We start from the raw sequence: 21,315 nt of genomic DNA, 5'->3' as shown, positions 1-21,315 counted from the left end.
CTGGTCCTTGCTAAAAAAAAAAAAAAAAAAAAAAAAAATTGTAGAAGAAGATGGGAAGGTTTGGGGGGACGTTTTGTTATTACTGAACGTAAACTTTAACTGCCTCATAAAATCTATTAGCCCCAGAGTACATAAAGCTATTGGTGGCTTCTTTGGGACATTGTTTTAGTTGCCTGTGCTGTTATTGTCCCTTATGTTGAAGGCATTTCCAGTAACATTAGCACAGTTGACTGCAAGCTCTTGTTTCCATTCACTCTTTTAGTGGTAGCCAGCTAAGAAATTGAGAGACCGGGGGGGGTGATTTCTAGGAGGTATAGAGAAATCTTTTGACCCATGTTTAAGATCATGTTTCCACTAATGTAAAGAGAAGAAAAAAGCAAGCATTTAAGGATCCCTGACAGATCTGCACCCGCCGCCAGGTCTGTGGGCCATGGATCCAGGATAGCTCTTGTTATACCATTGCATCGCTATGCATTGCAAGCATAAAACTACAGAAAAATGGATAAACTGCACACAGATCCCAACCATCTGTCTTCCTGTCATTAAAGAAAGCAAAACATTATTTATAAAACATTTATTTCCCCCACAAAATGATGGCACTTCATCCCCTAGTCCTCCCCCCAACTATTCTTTCTTGTGTTTATACAATCCAAATGGGTCTTTACAGCTGGCCTGTGATTTTATGATCTACAAATGGGTATTTATTACTAGCCTGTAGTGTTATTCCTTTTAAATAAGAAAACCAAACTCTCTTTATTAAAAATGTTTACTAGAGCTCAGGATTTCATTATTTTGAATTATTGAAAGGGATTCCTTACCATCACTTTATTATTAAATTAAATGCATGGTTCGTTCTTTTAAGTTTTAAAGGCATGCAATCCAAATAAAACTATTTATAGTATAGCCTTAAAGTGTATGTAAGCCCTAACCATGCACTCCTCTTATATGCACCCTTTTGGTTACATATACCATTTAACCATTTGCCTACCGGGCACTTTCACTCCCTTCTTGCCCAGGGCAGATTTCATCGCTGTCACAATTTGAATGACAATCGCACGGCCATGCAACACTTCACCCAAACCAAATTTTTATAATTTTTTAGAGACCAAGTTTTCTTTTGGTGATAGTTAACCACTTCCCGACCAGTGTACGCCGGTGTACGTTGGCAGAATGGCACGGACAGGCAAATGGGCGTACAGGTACATCCCTTTAAATTTGCTGCCATGCCGTCGCACGCGCACTGGTCGGGACCTCCGTGAGTCCGATCGCAGGTCCTGTGGACTTGATCGCCGTGATCGTCTCGGGGAGATTCTAAAGTAAACAAGAATCTCCTCATTCTGGCTAGCAACAGTGTCACTGATCTCTGCTCCCTGTGATTGGAGCAGAGATCGGTGATGTGTAAAACACAGCCACGCCCCCCCACAGTTAGCAACACGCCCCCTAGGACACACTTAACCGCTACACTGCCACCTAGTGGTTAACCTCTTCACTGCCAGTGTCAATTGCACAGGAATCGGTGCATTTGTATAGCACTGATTGCTTTATAAATAACAATGGTCCCAAAAATGTGTCAAAAATGTCCGATGTGTCCGCCATAATGTCGCAGTCACAATAAAGACCACTGATCACCGCCATTACTAATAAAAAAAAAAAAAATGCCATAAAACCATCCCCTATTTTTTAGATGCTATAACTTTTGCGCAAACCAATCAATTGCTTATTGCAATTTTTTTTTTTAAACCAAACATATATGTAGAAGAATACGTATCAGCCTAAACTGAGGAAAAAAAAGTGATCAAGCAGGGGTGATCAAATACCACCAAAAGAAAGCTCTATTTGTGGGGGGAAAAAAAGACGTCAATTTTGTTTGGGAGCCATGTCGCACGGCCGCGCAATTGTCAGTTAAAGCGGCGCAGTGCAGAATCGCAAAAAGTGGTCTGGTCTTTGGCCAGCAAAATGGTCCGGTCTGAAAGTGGTTAATCACCACTGCGTTTTTATATTAATATGCTGCACTGATAGGCGGCACTGATGTGGAGGCGCTTATATATGGCACTGATTGGCATCGTTAAGGGGCACAGATTGGCAGCACTTGTGGGAACTGTTGGGACTGTGCTGATAATCGGTACACTAAGAATCAGTGCCCTGATTATCAGTGTAGATGTTCTCTGTGTTGGTTTGCCAGTTATCGCCTCTCCTCTTCTCATGCGCTGTCAACGTGAGGAAAGGATTGCCAATAACTGTAATCGCCTGACAAAGAAAAAGTTGGTCACATGGTAAAGAGCCACTGTGATTAGCTCTTTACCCCGAATTGTGATCAGCTGTGTCCCAAAGACACAGCAATCGCACATAAACGCCAACGTGCGCCGCAGGGCACATGCGGGAATCGCAATCATGGGAGGAAATTTATAGACGCCCTCCCTGCAATGTGAGCCCACACTGTAGCCAGTTTTAGCCCAGTTCTATTTCCTTAAAGAAGTAGTACAAGTAGTACTGTGGGTCACATGAGTGCAGTTTGTTCTGACAGTGGGCCCGCTGTTTGGCTGACCTCACAGAGCTGGTCCAGGCTCAGGAAAGATTGCGAACATATGGTCAGAATTTGCTCAAATGCCTGGACCAGCACCCGGCTCAGGCTCTCAGCGGCTGTCTGAGAGGCTATGGAGGGGTCGCTCCTGCCCCCTCCATAGCCCAACGCTCCAGTAAGCGAGGGGGGCAGAGCAGACAGCAGTGACTGACAGTCACTAGCTCTCTGCTCAGGGTGATTGAGAACTGAGCGATCGGTGGTGTTTGAGCACTCAGTTCTCAGTCTTAGAGCCAGCAGGGGACAGATACAGCATTGGACCGATGCTGTATCCACCTAAAGTTAGTATGATTCTGAAAAAAACCCTCTCTTCAATGTATCTACATTCATTTTTATCTCTAGTATTTTATTATTGGAGGTTCTTTGCCCCCAGTACAGCCTGTTTTAACAAAGCAATGCTTCTGTAAAGTGTACTGCAATAAGTTGCTGTAATACAGATGTTTTTTGTCCTCCTTATTTACATTCCTTTATAGTTTTTCCTAAACAGTGGTAATTGTTCCAAATGTGCTTCACATATTTACTAATTTTAGCAATTGGATTATTTTCCTTTATTTTGTTTTCCTTCCCGTGTACGGGGCCTTGCACTGCCCTGGGAATTAAATGCATGCTAGCCTGTCTGGTTTTCAATGATTTATCATGAGGACCTTTGGCTGCAAATGTCACCTCAGTACTTCAAAAATATAAACTTTAAATATTTGTTTTGTCACACCGAGTTCCTTTAAATCTGTTACTTTCATAAGCTCCTTCCTTCTAGACAAGATGACGAGTGTGGTTTATTTCTTCTGTAAGTGTTAGGTAAACAGATACACCAATGATATTCTTTACAGACAAAGACAAGTTGTATGTGTTTGTACATATACCGTATAAACTAAGCTATGAATGTTGTATCATTTTGTGTGTGCACTTTTTTTTTGTCATTAGTTCATTTTTAAATTATGGCATGTAGCTACCTTTTTTTGTTTAAACTTTGTTTATTAGGTGCAGTCTCAGCTTCACAATCATGGCACAAGTTGTGTTTAAGCCCTTGTACACACGGTCGGAGAATCCGTCGGAATGTGTCCTATCGGACCGTGTTGTCGGATAATCCGACTGTGTGTGGTATGCATCGGACTGTTTCCGTCGGATCAAATTTTCAAACTTGCTGGAAATATTTTCCGACAAACTGGTTCGATCGGACATACTCCGATCATGTGTAGAGAATTTCGATCGGACAAAGTGCCACGCATGCTCAGATCAAATTCCTACATCAAAGCTATTGGCTACAAGCCTGAACGTAGTCCCATCGTAACGAAATTACGTCATCACGTTCTGAAAGATCGGATTTTTCGACAACTTTGTCCGACCGTGTGTATGCAACAGTTTCAGATAAGATCCGACGGACAAAATCCGACCGTGTGTACAGGGGCTTACAGTGTGTTTAACAGTGACAGACAGTCTCAAGTTTTAACAGTAATAATAAGAAAGAAAACCTATAGGAACAAAAAGCATCATTATGATATAGGAAGCTAATGCATAAATTTCTATACCTAGGCCGTGTTAGTCTGACTGATCAACTACAGTTGCCGATATATGTAGTTACCTTTTAATCCTTCATTATTTTAAATACATAGGGGTGTAGTTTCAAAAGTTATTCATCCTGAAAAACTGCATGTAATTTCTTTCTGTGCAAATGGGAGACAAAACAAAATGCTACTAGGCCATTTTCTTTATTAATTAGTATAATGTGAATCAGGAAAATGCTGCATTATGGTCACTAGATGGAATTGATGATCATAAGTAATAACTACTGATTTACAATGACCATTGACTTCATTTGTTGGCCATAATGCAGAATTTTGCTGATTCACTGTATCATTATGACTGAAGAACATTTGCCCTGGAGAGAAAAATCGCCTAATAACATTTGATTTTGCAAGGTATTCACACCGAGTGCTCACATCAGATGCAGTTCCGTGCACTTTTTTCTGCACTAAAAATGCATGCAGTGTTTTCCATGTATTCCAATGGCTCTACTTCACACCAGTGCAGTCAGTTTCCGGCGCAGAAAATAAAGTAGCGCTTGCTGCATTTTTCCTGCATGGGACTGTACTGGAACACAGCAAATTGTATCAAAAATGCACTGGAACTGCATGTGGTGTGAACTGTAAGCAAAAAACGATCTGGAGTGCATTTTTGTGTTGTGAACTGGCCTTCAGGGTGCGCAATTTTAAAGCGTGACATGTTAGGTATGTATTTACTTACTAATTCCGATCAGGAATGAGACTCCTCCATGCTAACTAGTTACGCGATCCCCGGTGTGGTTTTGACAAAGCACGAATCTCATGGAAAACGCGTCAACCTTTTTTTCTCCCCTGCCAATAACTGTTTGTTTTTATGATTTTTGACACCATAAAGCCGACACTGCATTGTGTGAGAGTGCAGCCAATTCTCTTTTTGTTTCATGTATCTATTTACTTGGCTTTACCTCATGTTCTATATGTTGCCAAAAAATTGGGTTATAATGGGTGGGGGGGGGGGGGGGGGGGGGTTGCATTAAAGTTTTTTTTTTCTTTTCTTTAGAAAAATTGTTTGAAAAACCTCTGCGCAAATACCATGTGACATACAAAAAATTGCAAACACCACCATTTTATTCTCTATGGTCTAAAAATGGTCTCTATGGTCTAAAAATATATAATGTTTGGGGGTTCTAAGTACCGTAATTTTTTGGCGTATAACGCACACTATTTCCCCCCTAAAACCAGGGGAAAATCGCGGGTGCGTGTTATACACCGATCCTTGTCGTCTCTGAGGGAAGCGGAGCGAGCGACGTTGAATTACATAGAGCCGCAATCTCCTGTATACCCGGTGCTTGGTCACTCACAGCCACGCCTCCTCACTGTTCTGTCTATCATATGAGCAGGGCCAGGAGGCGAGGCTGTGAGTGACGGACCGCTGGGTACACAGGAGCTTGCGGCTTTTGTATAATTCAGCGGCGCTCGCTCCTTCTGTTCCCTCGGAGACAGCAGGGATAATCCAGCACTGGCAAGGCTGCAATGATGGGAAAGGTGAGGCTTCAGATGGGCACTAAACAGGCTGCATTGATGGGCAATTTAATGGCTGCAGATGGACACTGAACAGGCTGCATTGTTGGGCAATTTAATGGCTGCAGATGGACACTGAGCAAGGTGCATTGATGGGCAATTTAGATGCTGCAGATGGGCACTGAGCAAGGTGCATTGATGGACAATTTATTTATTTTTAATCGGAAAAAAAAAATTAGTTTTTTGTATGTTCGTTGATACAGATACATAATATGCGGAGAATTACAGATTACAGTATAAAAATTATTCAGTACAGACGTATGGGCAATCTTTATACTGGAACCACCAGGCACGCAATTTTGATAGGCAATTTAGATGCTGCAGATGGGCACTGAGCAGGGTGCATTGATAAGCTGTGACCCTAATTTTGCTTTAAAGTCCTTTATTAAAAATGTAAGGTTCTTTCTTTAAACTTCCCTCCTAAAATTGGTTTGCGTGTTATATGCCCGTGCGTGTTATACACCGATTAAATACAGTCATTTTCTAGCAAAGAATACTAATTTGTACATGTAGTAGAGAAGTGCCTGGTGTTCATGTGGTTAATATTTTTTTTATTGAAGTTTAAATTCTAACCACAGCCATTTTCATCCCCAGTTTTGTTTCTCTATGACCCCACTGTGGAGAATTTTCTTCATTCTCTATTCCCGTGACACCTGGTCACAAAATGAAGGGGGTTGACACCAGGATAGGTAGGCACAGCCTGCAAACATGGTCAGAACATCTACCCCCTTCCCAGTCATCTAAAAATGTGTTTTTGTTTTGTGTATGACCCTATTAAAGAGATTTCTCATCATTCCCATGTGCCAACAGAAATTTCTTTTTTGTAGCTACTCAGGCAACAATAAAAAAAAATCCCTGGCTGCAGTGTTTTGGCAGGAGTTGAGCATTAAGTTTTTATCTGATCAACGGAAGCAATCAAAATCCAATAATCCTCCTTATGGTCGATTCAGACTCCGTTTTGATTGGATTTGATTTGAGTAAATCAGCCAGGGAAGAAATTCATCAGTCATGTTTCATCAGTCAGTAGCACTTTGTTTGTGAATACGATTGTATATGAGTTGATCAGATTTTGAGATTATATGGTGGAAGCAGAGATGCGATCATTTACATTGTAAGTAAATAATGGTCAAATCTTAACCACTTGCCGCTCGCCATGTACCAAAATGACAGTGGTAAAGTGGTTTCAGTATCCTGACCGGACGTCCGGCAGGATATAAAGGTGCTGCACGCCCCCGAGGGCACGCATCACAGCTATCGTTGTTGCGGGGTGTCAGTTTGACACCCCGCAACACCGATCTTGATAAAGAGTCTGACGGAGAATCTTTACAACGCGAGCAGCCGTTTCCAATCACGGTGGTGATTGGCTTTCCCTCACTCGTGTCTGATCGATTATCAGCACAGCCCCCGTGAGGATGCCCACACTGAACCACCAGGGATGCCACTAGAACCACCAGGGATGTCACCACCAGTTATGCCACCCTAGAACTCCTGGGATGCCAATCAGTGCCCACAATGGATGCCAATCAGTGCCCACAATGAGCATCACTGATTGGCGGGCATTATTGTTTGGCACTAGTTGACATCCATCAGTAACATTTATTAGTTAATTACAGTGCCCATCCATGCCACCTTTCAGTGCTGCATATCAGTGTTCATTGGTGTGTGTCAGTGCCCATCAGTGAAGGAGAAAAATTACTTATTTACAAAGTTTTGTAACAGAAACAAAAAAAAAGGTTTTTATTTCAAATTTTTATTTTTTATTTTTTTTTATTTGTTTAGCAGGAAATAAAAAATGCAGAGATGATCAAATACCAACAAAAGAAATATCTATTTGGGGGAACAAAATGATAAAGATTTTGTTTTGGTAAAGTGTAGCATGACCGCGCAATTGTCATTCAAACTACGACATCGCTAAAAGCTGAAAATTGGTCTGGGTAGGAAAGTGTATAAGTGCCCAGTATTGAAGTGGTTAACCAATGATCAAAACCAATTTGACTGTGTGTGGTATATTGACTTGGATATCTACTGATTCCTATGGGCTAAAAAGTGACTGGATAAGAAATGCATCATTTATTGAAGCGTGTGTGGCCACCATTGGAAGGGTTAAACGCTAAGCACCAAAAGGGATAAAACAATATATACTGTATAGTTGCTACTCAATGACAACCAGTCACAGGGAACTTCTCATTTACTATCTAAAGTTTTAAATATTTCCGGTCTTGATAATTGTAGCTGCACCTTTTTTTTTTCTGGTATTATTTGAACACTTTATACAACCCCAATTACAAATAAGTTGGGACGCTGTGTAAAATCTACTTAAAGCAGAATGCAATGATTTTCATAAACCCATATTTTATTCGCAATAGAAAAAAAAGTTTAAAATGTATAAATCATTGCATTCTGTTTTTTATGTAGATTTTACACAGCATCTTATTTTTTTTTTAAATGGGGTTGAATTATTATTACTAGTATCATTCAACCCTTGCATCATGCAGCAGCTGTGCTCTGCACATGTTTGTATGCAGAGTAGTCTCTGAGTTCTAAGAAATGTATCCAGTAGGTGGCATCTCTAGTCTATTTTCTAATCATCTGTGATGCCCACAAAGGCTCTACTGAATTAAAGGAGAACTGTCTAATCAAAGTCTACTATATCGTTTTCTAGTATCAGAGCTGTTCAGATCTTTAAACGCAGCCTTTTAGGAATTGTATCCCTTGTTCTGCAGATGGGAGGGCTTCAGAAAAGTAAATGATCTGATCTCCTAAATTGTGCCTGAAACAAGGAGTCAGCTGCAGTGCAGGCTAATTCCCAGACCTTGCTGTCACTGATAGCTGTCAGTCTCAGGTGACAATTGGTAAACACTCTGGTAGCAAGTGATTGCAAGGGGTAATTTTGGGGGGTGTTTCCAATGTCCTGGTGCTTCAGGGCCTTCAAACTGCAAGAGGTAGTCAAGAAATGATATGTGTAATTTATGCTCCTAGAAAACCCGACGGTGCTCCCTGCAAGTTCGAGCTCTGTATGTGGCCACTCTATGTAAAAATCTCACACGTGGTTTTATTCCATACTCTGGAGGAGAAGTAGTATGTGTTTTGGGGTGTAATGTGTGGTATGCATATGCTGCGTGTGAGAAATAACCTGCTAATATGACAATTTTGTAAAAAAAAAAAAAAAAAAAAAAAAAAATAGGTAAATATTGATTTTGCAAAGAATTGTGGGAAAAAATTACAACTTCAAAAAACTCACCATGCCTCTTACTAAATACATTGGAATGTCTTCTTTCCAAAAATTGGGTCATTTGGGGGGTATTTGTACTTTCCTGGCATATTAGGGTCTCAAGAAATTAGATAAGCTATCAGTACTTCAGGTGTGTTCAATTTTCAGAGATTGACATTATAGCTTGTAGACTCTATAACTTTCACAAAAACCAAATAATATACACTGATTTGGGTTATTTTTACCAAAGATATGTAGGGGTTAAAATTTTGGCCAAAATTTATGAAGAAAATTGACTAATTTGCAAAATTTTATAACCAAGACCAATTAATTTTATTTACAGAATTTTCAGTCTTTTTTTTCTTTTACAGCGCATTTTCAGTCTTTTTTTTTCTTTCATTGGGTATCGATCCCCAATGCCAGTAGACGGGGCTGCAACCCCGTCTTCCGGAAGTTAGGCTCCCTCCGCCGCCGGACCAACTAGAAAGCGAAGCGTGCTTCTCGCATGCACAGTAGGGGACTGCCTGTGAAGCCAAAAGGCTTCACTGCCGGGTTCCCTTAACAGGAATGGCGGAGGCTGCACCCGATAGATCAGCTTAGGGCTCCCTGAACAGGTAAGTGTCCATATATTAAGTCGGCAGCTGCAATATTTGTAGTATTTGTATTTTTTGGTGAGGAGGCTGGACCTCCTCTTTAGGTATTTTTGTAACTGCTATTGTTAGTAAAATTAAAATGTCAACAAAATTGAAGACTGTCTCTGTTGCCTTGCAGATTGATGGTGAAGTCAGCGCCGGCACAGCATGGAGTTTGTCTACAGCTGGATTGTGAGCAAAATCTATTTTTTTAAACACAGAGTGGTAGGCTTTCCAGAAGATGAACTTCTTCTCCCACCTCTGTGGTCCCTAGAGTCGCCTTTTAAGCAATGGACTATATACTCCAAAGCAATGTTTGCTTCCTCTTTTATTTGCTTCCTTGTTTTCCTCATTCTTCAAGTTTGCAAAAGAACTCCTGTCACTTCCAAAGCTATGGCCAGAAAGTTATCAGCAGCACCTTTAGAAGACGTGTGTAAATCCCGGCGCCCTCTCCTGGACAGGTGGCTGCATTACTTTGTCCTGCTTCTTGTGATAAGTTTGTTCATTTCAATCCCTTGGGAATGGTTTCGGCTATACAAGATAGAAGTGGCCAAGAAGATGAGAATACTTTCAGAGGTAAGCTATAAAATATATAATATCCACAGTGCAACAGTAATACTGCATAGTACAGTTTTTTGCATGTTTGCTGCCAAGTTGAATGGCACGCTGGCTTTTTCTGTCTGTCAGGGACTACAGTGGTTTGAAAATTCTCCATTCCACCCATAATAATCAGTACTAAAAGAAAACAATTTCAATTTTGATAGATTTTATTTTTTTTTATCCAGAAAACAGTCTTTATTTGAATACATACAGTCCAAAAATCAACAGTAGTCCTTATTCACCACATACAAAATCCAATAGCCATAAGGAATATTGCATATTTGTAGCAGCCACCATCATCATAGAGCACACAACTTAGAGCCATAAACCACCTTGCAATGAAACAGAAGTGTGAGTGACTTAGATAGATTTTACTTAAAGTGGATGTAAACCCGATTTTTTTTTTTTTATGTCATAATGTAGAGTATAAATAAGATTTCCTATCATTTGAGTCCAATCTTGCCACAAAGAGTTAATCCATCTCTGAGCAATCATCTTTTATTGTTCAGTCAGATAAATCTTGACAAACAGAGAAAAACTTGGTCAAATCCTCCCCCTTGCTGTGAGTGACAGGTGATTTACATATCTCATGTACTAGCCTAAGACATGCATTATTTTTTAATTCCCTCCCACTCCTTTCTTCTGCTGCTCTGCCAGAATTGGATGTTCCACACCTCAGCATGATTTGGCATGTGGTTACTTTCCTGTCTTTTCACTGGATTTTAGTGATCATAGCAGAAGTTCAGTGTAAGAAATACACTGGAGAATATGCATATTGACAAGGGGAGTGTAGAGGTGGGCGGGGATTCTACTGACATCACGACTCCACCCACCGAGCTCTGTACAACAGACCCGCCCACAGTATATGCAGTTTTTCAGGTCTCATAGCAGACAGAGGGGAGACATTTGACAGGTAAAGATACATGCAGGAGGCATGTATATCCTTCCAGATAACCCCTATGGCAGTAGTTTAGAAAGGATGACATTGGGTTTACATCCACTTTAACCACTTCAGCTCCGGACCAATAAATACCTTAAGGACCAGAGGTCTTTTTGCAATTTCGCACTGCGCTGCTTTAACTGGTAATTGCGCGGTCATGCAATATTGCACCCAAACGAAATTTGCGTCCTTTTCTTCCCACAAATAGAGCTTTCTTTTGATGGTATTTGATTGCCTCTGCGATTTTTTTTTTTTGCGATATAAATGGAAAAAGAGCGAAAATTTTGAAAAAAAAAGATATTTTCTTCTTTTTGTTATAAGAAAAATCGAATAAACTAAATTTTAGTCATACATTGAGGGCAAAATTTATTCAGCCACATGTCTTTAGTAAAAAAAATGTCAATAAGCGTATATTTTTTGGTTTGCGCAAAAGTTATAGCGTCTACAAATTAGAGTACATTTTCTGGAATTTACACAGCTTTTAATTTATGACTTCCGATCTCATTTCTTGAGGTGCTAAAATGGCAGGGCAGTACAAATCCCCCCCAAATGACCCCATTTTGGAAAGTAGACACCCCAAGGAAATTGCTGATGGGTATGTTGAGCCCATTGAATATTTATTTTTTTTGTCCTAAGGGATTGAATAATGACAAAAAAAATTTTCCCCAATCGTCTTTCAGGACAGCCACCTTAGAGAGACACCGGCTCCTCCCCTCTGAGGAAACACCGCCTTCAATTTCATAATTTAAGCCTCCTCCTCCCTTCGTTCCTCAGTTATGGTGTTTCCTCCGGCGTCTCCAGGTGCTATGCTTTCCCCCCTCCAGTGCTCATTCCAGCAGTATTAAGGAAATTTCAAGTGGAGAACACTACCCTCATTCTAATTGCACCTCACTGGCCCAGGAGGCCGTGGTTCTCGATCTTGAAGGGCCTGTCTGTAGAACCCCCCTGGATTCTCCCAGTGCAGGAGGATCTCCTGTCTCAAGGTCCGGTGTTCTGCCCTCAGGTAGGACGATGGAACCTGGCAGCGTGGCTTCTGAGGAAGAATTGCTAAAAGCCAAGGGCTTCTCAGACCGGTTGGTAGCCACTCTTCTAAACTGTAGGAAAAAGGAAACCCAGTCCATTTACTTAAAGGTATGGAAACGGTTTAACAGCTGGTGTTCAGAGGGTTCCTTCAACGTGCATAGCCCTATAGCCGTTCTAGAGTTCCTACAGGCAGGGGCGGATAAGGGGTTAGCGCTTGGAACACTAAAAGCTCAGGTTTCCGCTTTGAGCGTGTTTTTAGAGAAACATCTAGCGTCAGATCCTTGGGTCGTAAGGTTCTTCAGGGCCCTAGGTAGGCAAAGACCAGCTTCAAGCTCCCCCTTCCCGGTTTGGGATCTTTCTTTAGTTTTACAGGTTCTCACAGGGGAACCTTTTGAGCCGTTAGAATCTTGCTCATTAAAGCTGATCACTCTCAAAACGGTGTTTTTGGTAGCGATCACTACAGCAAGAAGAGTAAGTGAACTCGAAGCCCTTTCTGTCAGGGCTCCCTTTTTTCAGGCTTTTCCGGATCGTCTGGTTTTGAAGATAGATCCGGCCTTTTTGCCTAAGGTAGCTTCTAGTTTCCACAGGATGCAGGAGATCGTGCTACCTACATTTTGTTCAAATCCAGTTAGAGAACAGGAACACATGTTTCACAGACTAGATGTTAGAAGATGTGTTCTTTATTATTTAGACTGCACAAGTCAGTTCAGAAAGACAGATTCATTTTTTGTTTTATTTTCAGGGGCCAGGAAGGGTTCCAAAGCCTCTAGACGTACCATAGCTAGATGGTTAAGGTTAGCCATTGGGCAGGCATACGTGGCAGGGGGATTAGATCCTCCAGCGGGCATTAGAGCACACTCAACCAGGGCCGTGGCAACTTCTCAGGCAGAGTGGGCTGGTGCGTCTCCGGAACAGATCTGTAGAGCTGCAACGTGGTCCAGTTTTTCTACGTTTGTGAGACACTATAGACTGGATCTTCTGTCAGCCAAAGACCAAGCCTTTGGTCGAAAGGTGCTACAGGCAGTAGTCCCACCCTAAGGTAATATACTCGCTTATCCTCTCTAAGGTGGCTGTCCTGAAAGACGATTGGGGAAAAATGGAATTACGTACCGGTAATGTCCTTTTCCAGGAGTCTTTCAGGACAGCACCGGTTCCCACCCAAATTGTTGCAGATCATCGGGAACTCATTGCATGAGATCGTCAGGTAAGACTTAAAAAGTTTATTTGTTTGACGTGTTCTTGTGTCTCCCCAGTTTGGCCGGAGGTACTCTGGAAGAACTGAGGAACGAAGGGAGGAGGAGGCTTAAATTATGAAATTGAAGGCGGTGTTTCCTCAGAGGGGAGGAGCCGGTGTCTCTCTAAGGTGGCTGTCCTGAAAGACTCCTGGAAAAGGACATTACCGGTACGTAATTCCATTTTTTTTTTACAAAAAGTTGTCACTAAATGATATATTGCTCACACATGCCATGGTTATATGTGGAATTGCACCCCAAAATATATTCCGCTACTTCTCCCGAGTATGGGGATACCACATGTGTGGGACTTTTTGGGAGTCTAGTCGCGCACGGCACCCCGAAAACCAATCACCACCTTCAGGATTTCTAAGGGTGCAAATTTTTGATTTAACTCCTCACTACCTATCACAGTTTCGAAGGCCATAAAATGCCAAAATAGCACAAAACCCCCCAAAATGACCCCATTTTGGAAAGTAGACACCCCAAGCTATTTACTGAGAGGCATGTTGAGTCCATGGAATATTTTATATTTTGCCACAAGTTGCGGGAATATTACAAACTTTTTTTTTCCCAAGGCGTCTTTCAGGACAGCACCTGAGAGATAGCGACTCCACCCTCCTCGTTAGGAAACACCTTCTTCCTCCAGACTTTAAAGGGAGGCGCCTCCCTACCACACATCAGTTTTTGTGTTTCCTCCGGCCCGGAGGGAACACCTTTTGGGAAGGAGTCTGTTTCTCTTAGGTGTTCCTGAGGGACTAGGCTTCTTTCCCTTTTTTTCCTCCTTTAGAGACCCGCTGTCCTCCCGACCTACCCACGGCTCGTCAGCGGTAGCAAGCGGGCTCCTCTTCCCCTCTTGTGCTCGGAGAGAGCCGAAGACTCGGTGGCCCGCACGTTCGTAGGCGCGGCGGCGCGCGTGTGCCGCCGCCATGTTTGTTTTCGGCGGTCGCGCCGGAAGTGACAGAGCGGGTCATCGGGTCAGCTGAAACGTCGTTTCCGGCGTGGACGCAGGGGGGAGGAGGGAGGACAGGTGCTGGTGCCTATTTCCGCTTCCGGTCCGGTGCAGCTGCACGGCGTGACTCCGGAGGTGGCGTTTAGCCACAAGTGGATCTCTGCACAGCTGATTATGGAAGATTCAGCGTCTGCAGCGGTGGGGACAGGCACAGGCACCAGCAAGGCCCAGGTAAGAGGCAGCAGTTAAAGTCTGCCTTTCTTTTTCTATTTCCTGGCGTTTGGTCCCGCTCTCTCCTTTCTTTTTTCCCCCCTGGTGGCAAGGGGCCTGTCTGGGCACTAGAAGCTGACTGGTTTCTTCTCAGTGCACCTGTGTGGTGATCCCTATCAAAGCTGAGACTGGGTCTCACTAAGGGTTCCCTGGTTTTTTTCCCTTTTTTGTCTTTTTCTTCATAGGCTAAGAGCTCTGACCCAAAGAAAAGATGTCCTTCTTGCAGGGCCAAGCTGGGAGAAAATTGGAAGAAAACCTTATGCAGTCCCTGCATTACTTCTTTAGTTAAAGAGGAATCTGCCTCTGTATGTGAGGATCTGGTGGCCTCTGTAAAGAAGGAGCTGTACGCCACGATCCAGAATTTTCGTCACTCACTAGCAAACCCGGCTGCTAGTCAGCCTTCCACTTCAGAGTCTTCCCAGGGGTCTCTCTCAATCCCGGTGTTAGAATCTCTGCCTGAAGACCCTTCAGATAGGGAAAAGCAGTCCACTGCTCTTTCCGTTAAAGATTCGGAAGAGGAGTTGGAGGATTCTGAGGTAGCCCCCTCTAAATTCAAACTGTCCCTTGAAGAGGTCGATGGGCTCCTTAAAGCCATTCATGCTACGCTTGGTTTAAGTGAGGAGAAAAAGGAATTATCACTCCATGACCGCATGTATGCTGGGTTGGATGAGCCTAAGGGCCGAACATTCCCAGTTCATCCGGTCATCTCTGAGGCCATTAGGAAAGAATGGCAGGATCCAGAGAAAAAGCCCTTTTTCTCCAAAGCCCACAAAAGGCGTTTTCCTTTCGAGGAGGACCCTGCAGCAGTATGGAACAAGGTGCCCAGACTGGATGCCGCCTTTTCCCAGGTTTCAAGATCCACAGATCTGTCCTTTGAGGATATGGGAGTTTTGAAAGATCCGATGGACAAACGCACGGATCTTTTGCTCAAGAGATCATGGCAATCAGTTATGAGCAATTTAAAACCAGCAATGGCCACAACGTGTGTAGCCAGAAATTTAGAATACTGGATTAACCAGTTAAAGTCACATATAGCTGCAGATTCCCCTAAACAGGAAATCTTAGATTCTTTTCCTACCCTGATTACGGCAGTGGCCTATGTTGCAGATGCCTCAGCTGAGGCAATTAAGATATCGGCCAGGTCAGCAGCTCTAACTAATGCTGCAAGAAGAGCCTTATGGCTTAAAACCTGGCCGGGTGACTCGGCTTCAAAGAATAAGCTGTGTGGGTTACCCTTTTCAGGAGACTTGCTCTTCGGCTCTGACCTCGATAATATTCTTGACAGGACAGCCGATAAAAAGAGATCCTTTCCGGTCAAAAAGAAAAAGCAGGTACCAAAACGTCTTTTTCGACCTCAAAAAACTCAGGATCAGGACAGCAAGTTGCAAGGGAGAAGGAAAAGTTGGTCCGCCCCGAAGCCGAAGGGTAGAGGCGGAATTCTCTTCCGTCCTCCTACACAGGCCGAAAAATCGCAATGACTCGTCTCTGCGGGTGGGCGGAAGACTACAAGAATTTCTTCCGCAGTGGTCAGGGATAACTTCAAATCAGTTTATCCTGACCACTCTCGCGCAGGGTTACTCACTCGAGTTTGTCAACGACCCCCCAAAAAGGTTCCTGATTACCAACACCCCGCGGGATCCAGTAAGGGCCCTGGCCATGAAGTCCTCTCTAGAGGAACTGATGCAACAGGGCGTAGTAGTACAGGTACCCCTGCAAGAACAGCAGGAGGGGTTTTATTCCCATGTTTTCCTAGTAAAGAAACCGACAGGGAAGTTTCGGTTGATTCTCAACCTAAAACCTTTAAACGAGTCCATAAGGTACAGGAAGTTCAAAATGGACTCAATTTTTTCGGTCAGAAACCTGTTGACGCCAGGATGTTTTATGGCGTCAGTAGATTTAAAAGACGCATACCTACATGTTCCGATCTCTCCCCAGTCTCAGAAGTTTCTCAGGCTGGCGGTGAGGTTGGGGGGTATGGTTCATCATCTCCAGTTCAGGGCCCTACCCTTCGGCCTGTCATCATCTCCCCGAATTTTTACCAAAATAATGGCAGAAGCTTTAGCGCCACTGCGTCTTCAGGGAATCGCAGTTATTCCTTATTTAGACGATCTGCTGTTTTTCACCCCATCCAGCGAGGAATTGCAGACCAATCTAGGCAAAGCTCGCAGCCATCTGGAGGCGTTGGGTTGGATTTTGAACCTCCAAAAGTCGTCCCTAAACCCATCTCAGGAGATTCGGTTTTTAGGGTTTCTAATAAATTCGGTGGAGCAAAAAATCTTCCTTCCCTTAGACAAAAAGGACAGGATTTCCGGTGCAGTGTCTTTATTACAGACCAGCCAAAATCTGACAGTAAGACAGGTTATGTCAGCTTTGGGAGTTCTGACTTCAGCAATGCCAGCAGTCCAGTGGGCAAGAATGCATTTCAGGTGTCTGCAGGCTTTCCTTCTAAAATCTTGGGATCACACAGTGGCATCCCTAGAGGCAGAGGTGAGAATGTCAACCCAGGTAAAAAGGTCCCTATGGTGGTGGAAAAGACAGGAGGTCTTATCGGAAGGGTTAGTCTGGGCTTTTCCAGTCGGGAAAAGACTAACAACCGACGCCAGTTCCTGGGGGTAGGGAGCCCATCTAGGAACACGTTTCACTCAGGGGTCCTGGGCCAAAGAGGAGACAATAAGGTCCTCAAACTGGAGGGAACTCAAGGCGATTGCCTTAGCTCTGGAGTTGTTTGTTTAGGAACTGCAGTCCCATCACGTCCAGGTCCTAACAGACAATGCCACGGCAGTGGCTTATTTAAACAGACAGGGGGGTACAAGAAGCAGGTCGCTTCAGGTACTGGCCATGGAGATTCTTCGGTGGGCGGAAAAACATTTGTTATCCCTATCAGCAGTCCACCTAAAAGGGGATCTAAACAGGGTAGCGGACTTCCTAAGCAGAAACGCTATTCGGGAAGCAGAATGGTCTCTAAACCCGGAGGTATTCACAATGATTGCCGGAAAATGGGGTTTACCAGAAGTAGACCTGTTCGCCTCAAGGGTGAACGCCCAGGTTCCCCAGTTCTTTTCCCTGGACAGTCGCGATGGCTCGCTGGGCACAGATGCGCTAGCTTATCCATGGAAATTTCGTCTTTGCTATGCTTTCCCCCCATTTCAGTTAATCCCGTTAATTTTAAGAAAAATTCAGAGGGAGAAGGTACCAGTTATTCTAATCACGCCCTTTTGGCCAAAAAGGGCTTGGTTTTCGACAGTTCTAGGCCTGGCAATCAAGCCTTGTTGGCGTCTGCCCCTCAGACACGATCTGTTGTTGCAGGGCCCAGTGAACCATCCAGGAGTGGCCAGCCTGGCTCTCACGGCCTGGTTTCTGAAAGGCAGCTCCTTAGGAGCAAGGGGTTTTCCAACCGTTTGATCTCGACCCTTTTAGCAAGTAGGAAAAGGGTTACGAGGGCCATTTATTCTAAGGTCTGGAAGCGTTATAAAACTTGGTGTTTGTCAGCCGCTCAGGTGACAGGGAGCCTTGTCTCCATCTTGGAGTTTTTACAAGATGGTGCAGACAAGGGACTGGCAGTTAGTACCCTGAAGGTGCAAGTAGCAGCCCTGACGGTGTTCTTAGAAAAATCTGTGGCCTCAGATCCGCTGGTGATCAGGTTCTTTAGAGCTCTTAAAAGATCTAGGCCAGCTCCTGTTAAGGTTTTTCCTAGATGGGATTTGTCGGTAGTCCTACAGTCTCTAACAAAAGGGCCTTTTGAGCCTCTTGTGGAGGCTTCCCTTAGGTTTCTCACATTAAAAACCGTGTTTCTGATTGCCATTGTCTCTGCACGCAGGATCAGTGAGCTAAATGCTCTGTCAGTTAAAGAACCATATCTTTCCATTTTTCCTGACAGAGTTATTCTTAGAACAGATGCAAAATTCTTACCGAAGGTAGCTTCAGTTCAGAACCGTATACAGGACATAGTACTGCCAACGTTTTGTGTTAACCCCAAAGGAAATAAGGAGACTTCTTTCCATACTTTGGACGTCAGAAGGACTCTGCTGAGTTATTTAGAAAGGACGGAGTCCTTCAGGCGTTCAGATTCACTGTTTGTACTTTTCTCAGGAAGAAAAAAGGGTTTTCAGGCTTCTAAAGTTACTTTAGCTAGATGGCTGAAATTAGCTATCTCAGAGGCATATTCCCAGGCAGGGTTATCTCCTCCAGCAGGAATTTGTGCACACTCAACCAGAGCTCTGGCGTCTACGTGGGCAGAGAGAGCTGGTGCCACCCCTGAGCAGATCTGCAAGGCGGCGACGTGGTCGAGTTTTCACACATTTGTGAAACATTATAGACTGGATCTCACTTCTGCCAGCGATCAGGCGTTTGGCAGAAAGGTCCTGCAAGCTGTTGTCCCGCCCTAAGGGGTAAGTCTCTGTTATCCTCTCAGGTGCTGTCCTGAAAGACGCCTTGGGAAAGACCAAGTTAGACTTACCGGTAACTTGTTTTCCAGAAGTCTTTCAGGACAGCAAGCATCCCGCCCTATGGTATTATATTATGCTACGCTGTGACTAACGTATGTGTTTATGTGTTCCAGCCGGGGCCGGAGGTTCTCTTCTACAACTGATGTGTGGTAGGGAGGCGCCTCCCTTTAAAGTCTGGAGGAAGAAGGTGTTTCCTAACGAGGAGGGTGGAGTCGCTATCTCTCAGGTGCTGTCCTGAAAGACTTCTGGAAAACAAGTTACCGGTAAGTCTAACTTGGTCTTTTTTGCACCAAGTTGTCACTAAATGATATATTGCTCACACATGCTATGGGCATATGTGAAATGACACCCCAAAATACATTCTGCTGCTTCTCCTGAGTACGGGGATACCACATGTGTGGGACTTTTTGGGAGTCTAGTCGCGCACGGCACCCCGAAAACCAATCACCACCTTCAGGATTTCTAAGGGTGCAAATTTTTGATTTAACTCCTCACTACCTATCACAGTTTCGAAGTCCATAAAATGCCAAAATAGCACAAAACCCCCCCAAATGACCCCATCTTGGAAAGTAGACACCCCAAGCTATTTACTGAGAGGCATGTTGAGTCCATGGAATATTTTATATTTTGCCAAAAGTTGCGGGAATATTACAAACTTTTTTTTTTTTGCACAAAGTTGTCACTAAATGATATATTGCTCACACATGCTATGGGCAGAAGTCAAATTACACCCCAAAATAAATTCTGCTGCTTCTCCCGAGTACGGGGATACCACATGTGGGGGACTTTTTGGGAACCTAGCCACGTACGGGACCCCGAAAACCAAGCACTGCCTTCCGGATTTGAATATAAAATGCTACCAAAAAACCTGTTAGCGATGGCAGGGATCAGGCCTGACTCTGCGATCGCTGCAGTTATGTGTTTAGTGTTTTGTAAGTGACAGTGATCGATCGATACTGCACTTGGGTGGGCTGGGCAGAGGGGCAAAACGCAGGTGCCAGCAGGTATTTGGGCTGATCCCGCTAACAATGCGTTTTTTTGGAACAATAAACTGCTGGGGACGCTAGTATAGATCTGATCAGATCAGATATTGATCTGTTCAGATTCTATACCACTACGGGAGGTGTATGCTTTGTGTGTGGGTGTTAGCGGTACTGGCACTAACCTAGCGCTGCCTGGGGTGACGCAGACCCTGACCCTAAAACCTAATTGATATCACCCGCCGGGTGATCAGGGGGTTAAACCTTTATTGGGTAATAAATGGTGGGTGCCCTGATGCTATAAAAAACAAACTAACCAGAGTCACCCGTAACACTTATACGGTGATCAGTGGTGAAAGGGTTAACTAGGAGCAATCAGGGGGTTCAAATTTTTATTAGGTAGTATATGGGGGTCCCTGGCGCTATATAAAAACCTGACGGGGAACCTAAATAACTAACTGGCTAAGCAGCGTCACCAGTGAAACCTATACTGTGATCGCTGGTGAAAGGGGGTGAAAGGGTTAACTAGCAGAAATCAGGGGGTTAAAACCATTATTGGGTAGTATATCGGGGTACCTAGCGCTATAAAAACCTGGCGGTGAACCTAAAAAAATAACTAGCTACCTAGCGACTGTAGCGACACTAATGCAGCGATCAGAAAAACGATCGCTTAGTGACACTGGCAAAAGGGGGTGAAAGGGTTAACTAGCAGAAATCAGGGGGTTAAAACCATTATTGGGTAGTATATCGGGGTACCTAGCGCTATAAAAACCTGGCGGTGAACCTAAAAAAATAACTAGCTACCTAGCGACTGTAGCGACACTAATGCAGCGATCAGAAAAACGATCGCTTAGTGACACTGGCAAAAGGGGGTGAAAGGGTTAACTAGCGGCAATCAAGGGGTTAAAACCATTATTGGGTAGTATATCGGGGTACCTAGCGATATAAAAACCTGGCGGTGAACCTAAAAAAATAACTAGCTACCTAGCGACACATGCAGCGATCAGAAAAATGATCGCTTAGTGACACTGGCAAAAGGGGGTGAAAGGGTTAACTCTAGGGGCAATCAGGGGGTTAAATCTTTATTGGGGGGTGATAGGGGGCTACCCTGGACCTAACACTAACTGTCCTGACAGTTTTTACTGTCACAACTGACACTGAATGCATTGATCAGTAAAGAAATGATCAATGCAATCAGTGACACTGTGACTGGGGGGGATCGGGGGGGGTTTGTGTGCCTGTGTGTACCTACATGTCAGTGTAGTGTTGGTGCACACTTACTTTCTGTCTTCTCCTCGTAGTCCGGTCAAAAAGACCGCCCCGAGGAGAATGACATCACTTCCTCCTTCCTGTGTAAACAATACACAGGGGA

The 21,315-nt window shown here is 43.8% G+C and overlaps 1 protein-coding gene across 2 annotated transcripts in view; it reads left to right on the top strand.

Moving 5' to 3' along the window:
* Positions 1-21,315, top strand: part of LOC143935999 (chloride channel CLIC-like protein 1) — a 325,838-nt gene that overhangs the window by 85,861 nt on the left and 218,662 nt on the right. For both annotated transcript variants that reach the window (XM_077460253.1, XM_077460254.1), the window contains exon 3: positions 9,641-10,077. In XM_077460253.1, the coding sequence (XP_077316379.1) occupies positions 9,670-10,077 (408 nt within the window). In that variant the 5' untranslated portion in view covers positions 9,641-9,669. The remainder of the gene's footprint in view (positions 1-9,640; positions 10,078-21,315) is intronic.

Source organism: Lithobates pipiens, unplaced genomic scaffold (genome assembly GCF_037356315.1).
Source record: "Lithobates pipiens isolate NorthernLeopardFrog02 unplaced genomic scaffold, aLitPip1_a1.2 Scaffold_28, whole genome shotgun sequence".
NCBI lineage: Eukaryota > Metazoa > Chordata > Amphibia > Anura > Ranidae > Lithobates > Lithobates pipiens.
This window is presented reverse-complemented; position numbering and strand designations above follow the sequence as displayed.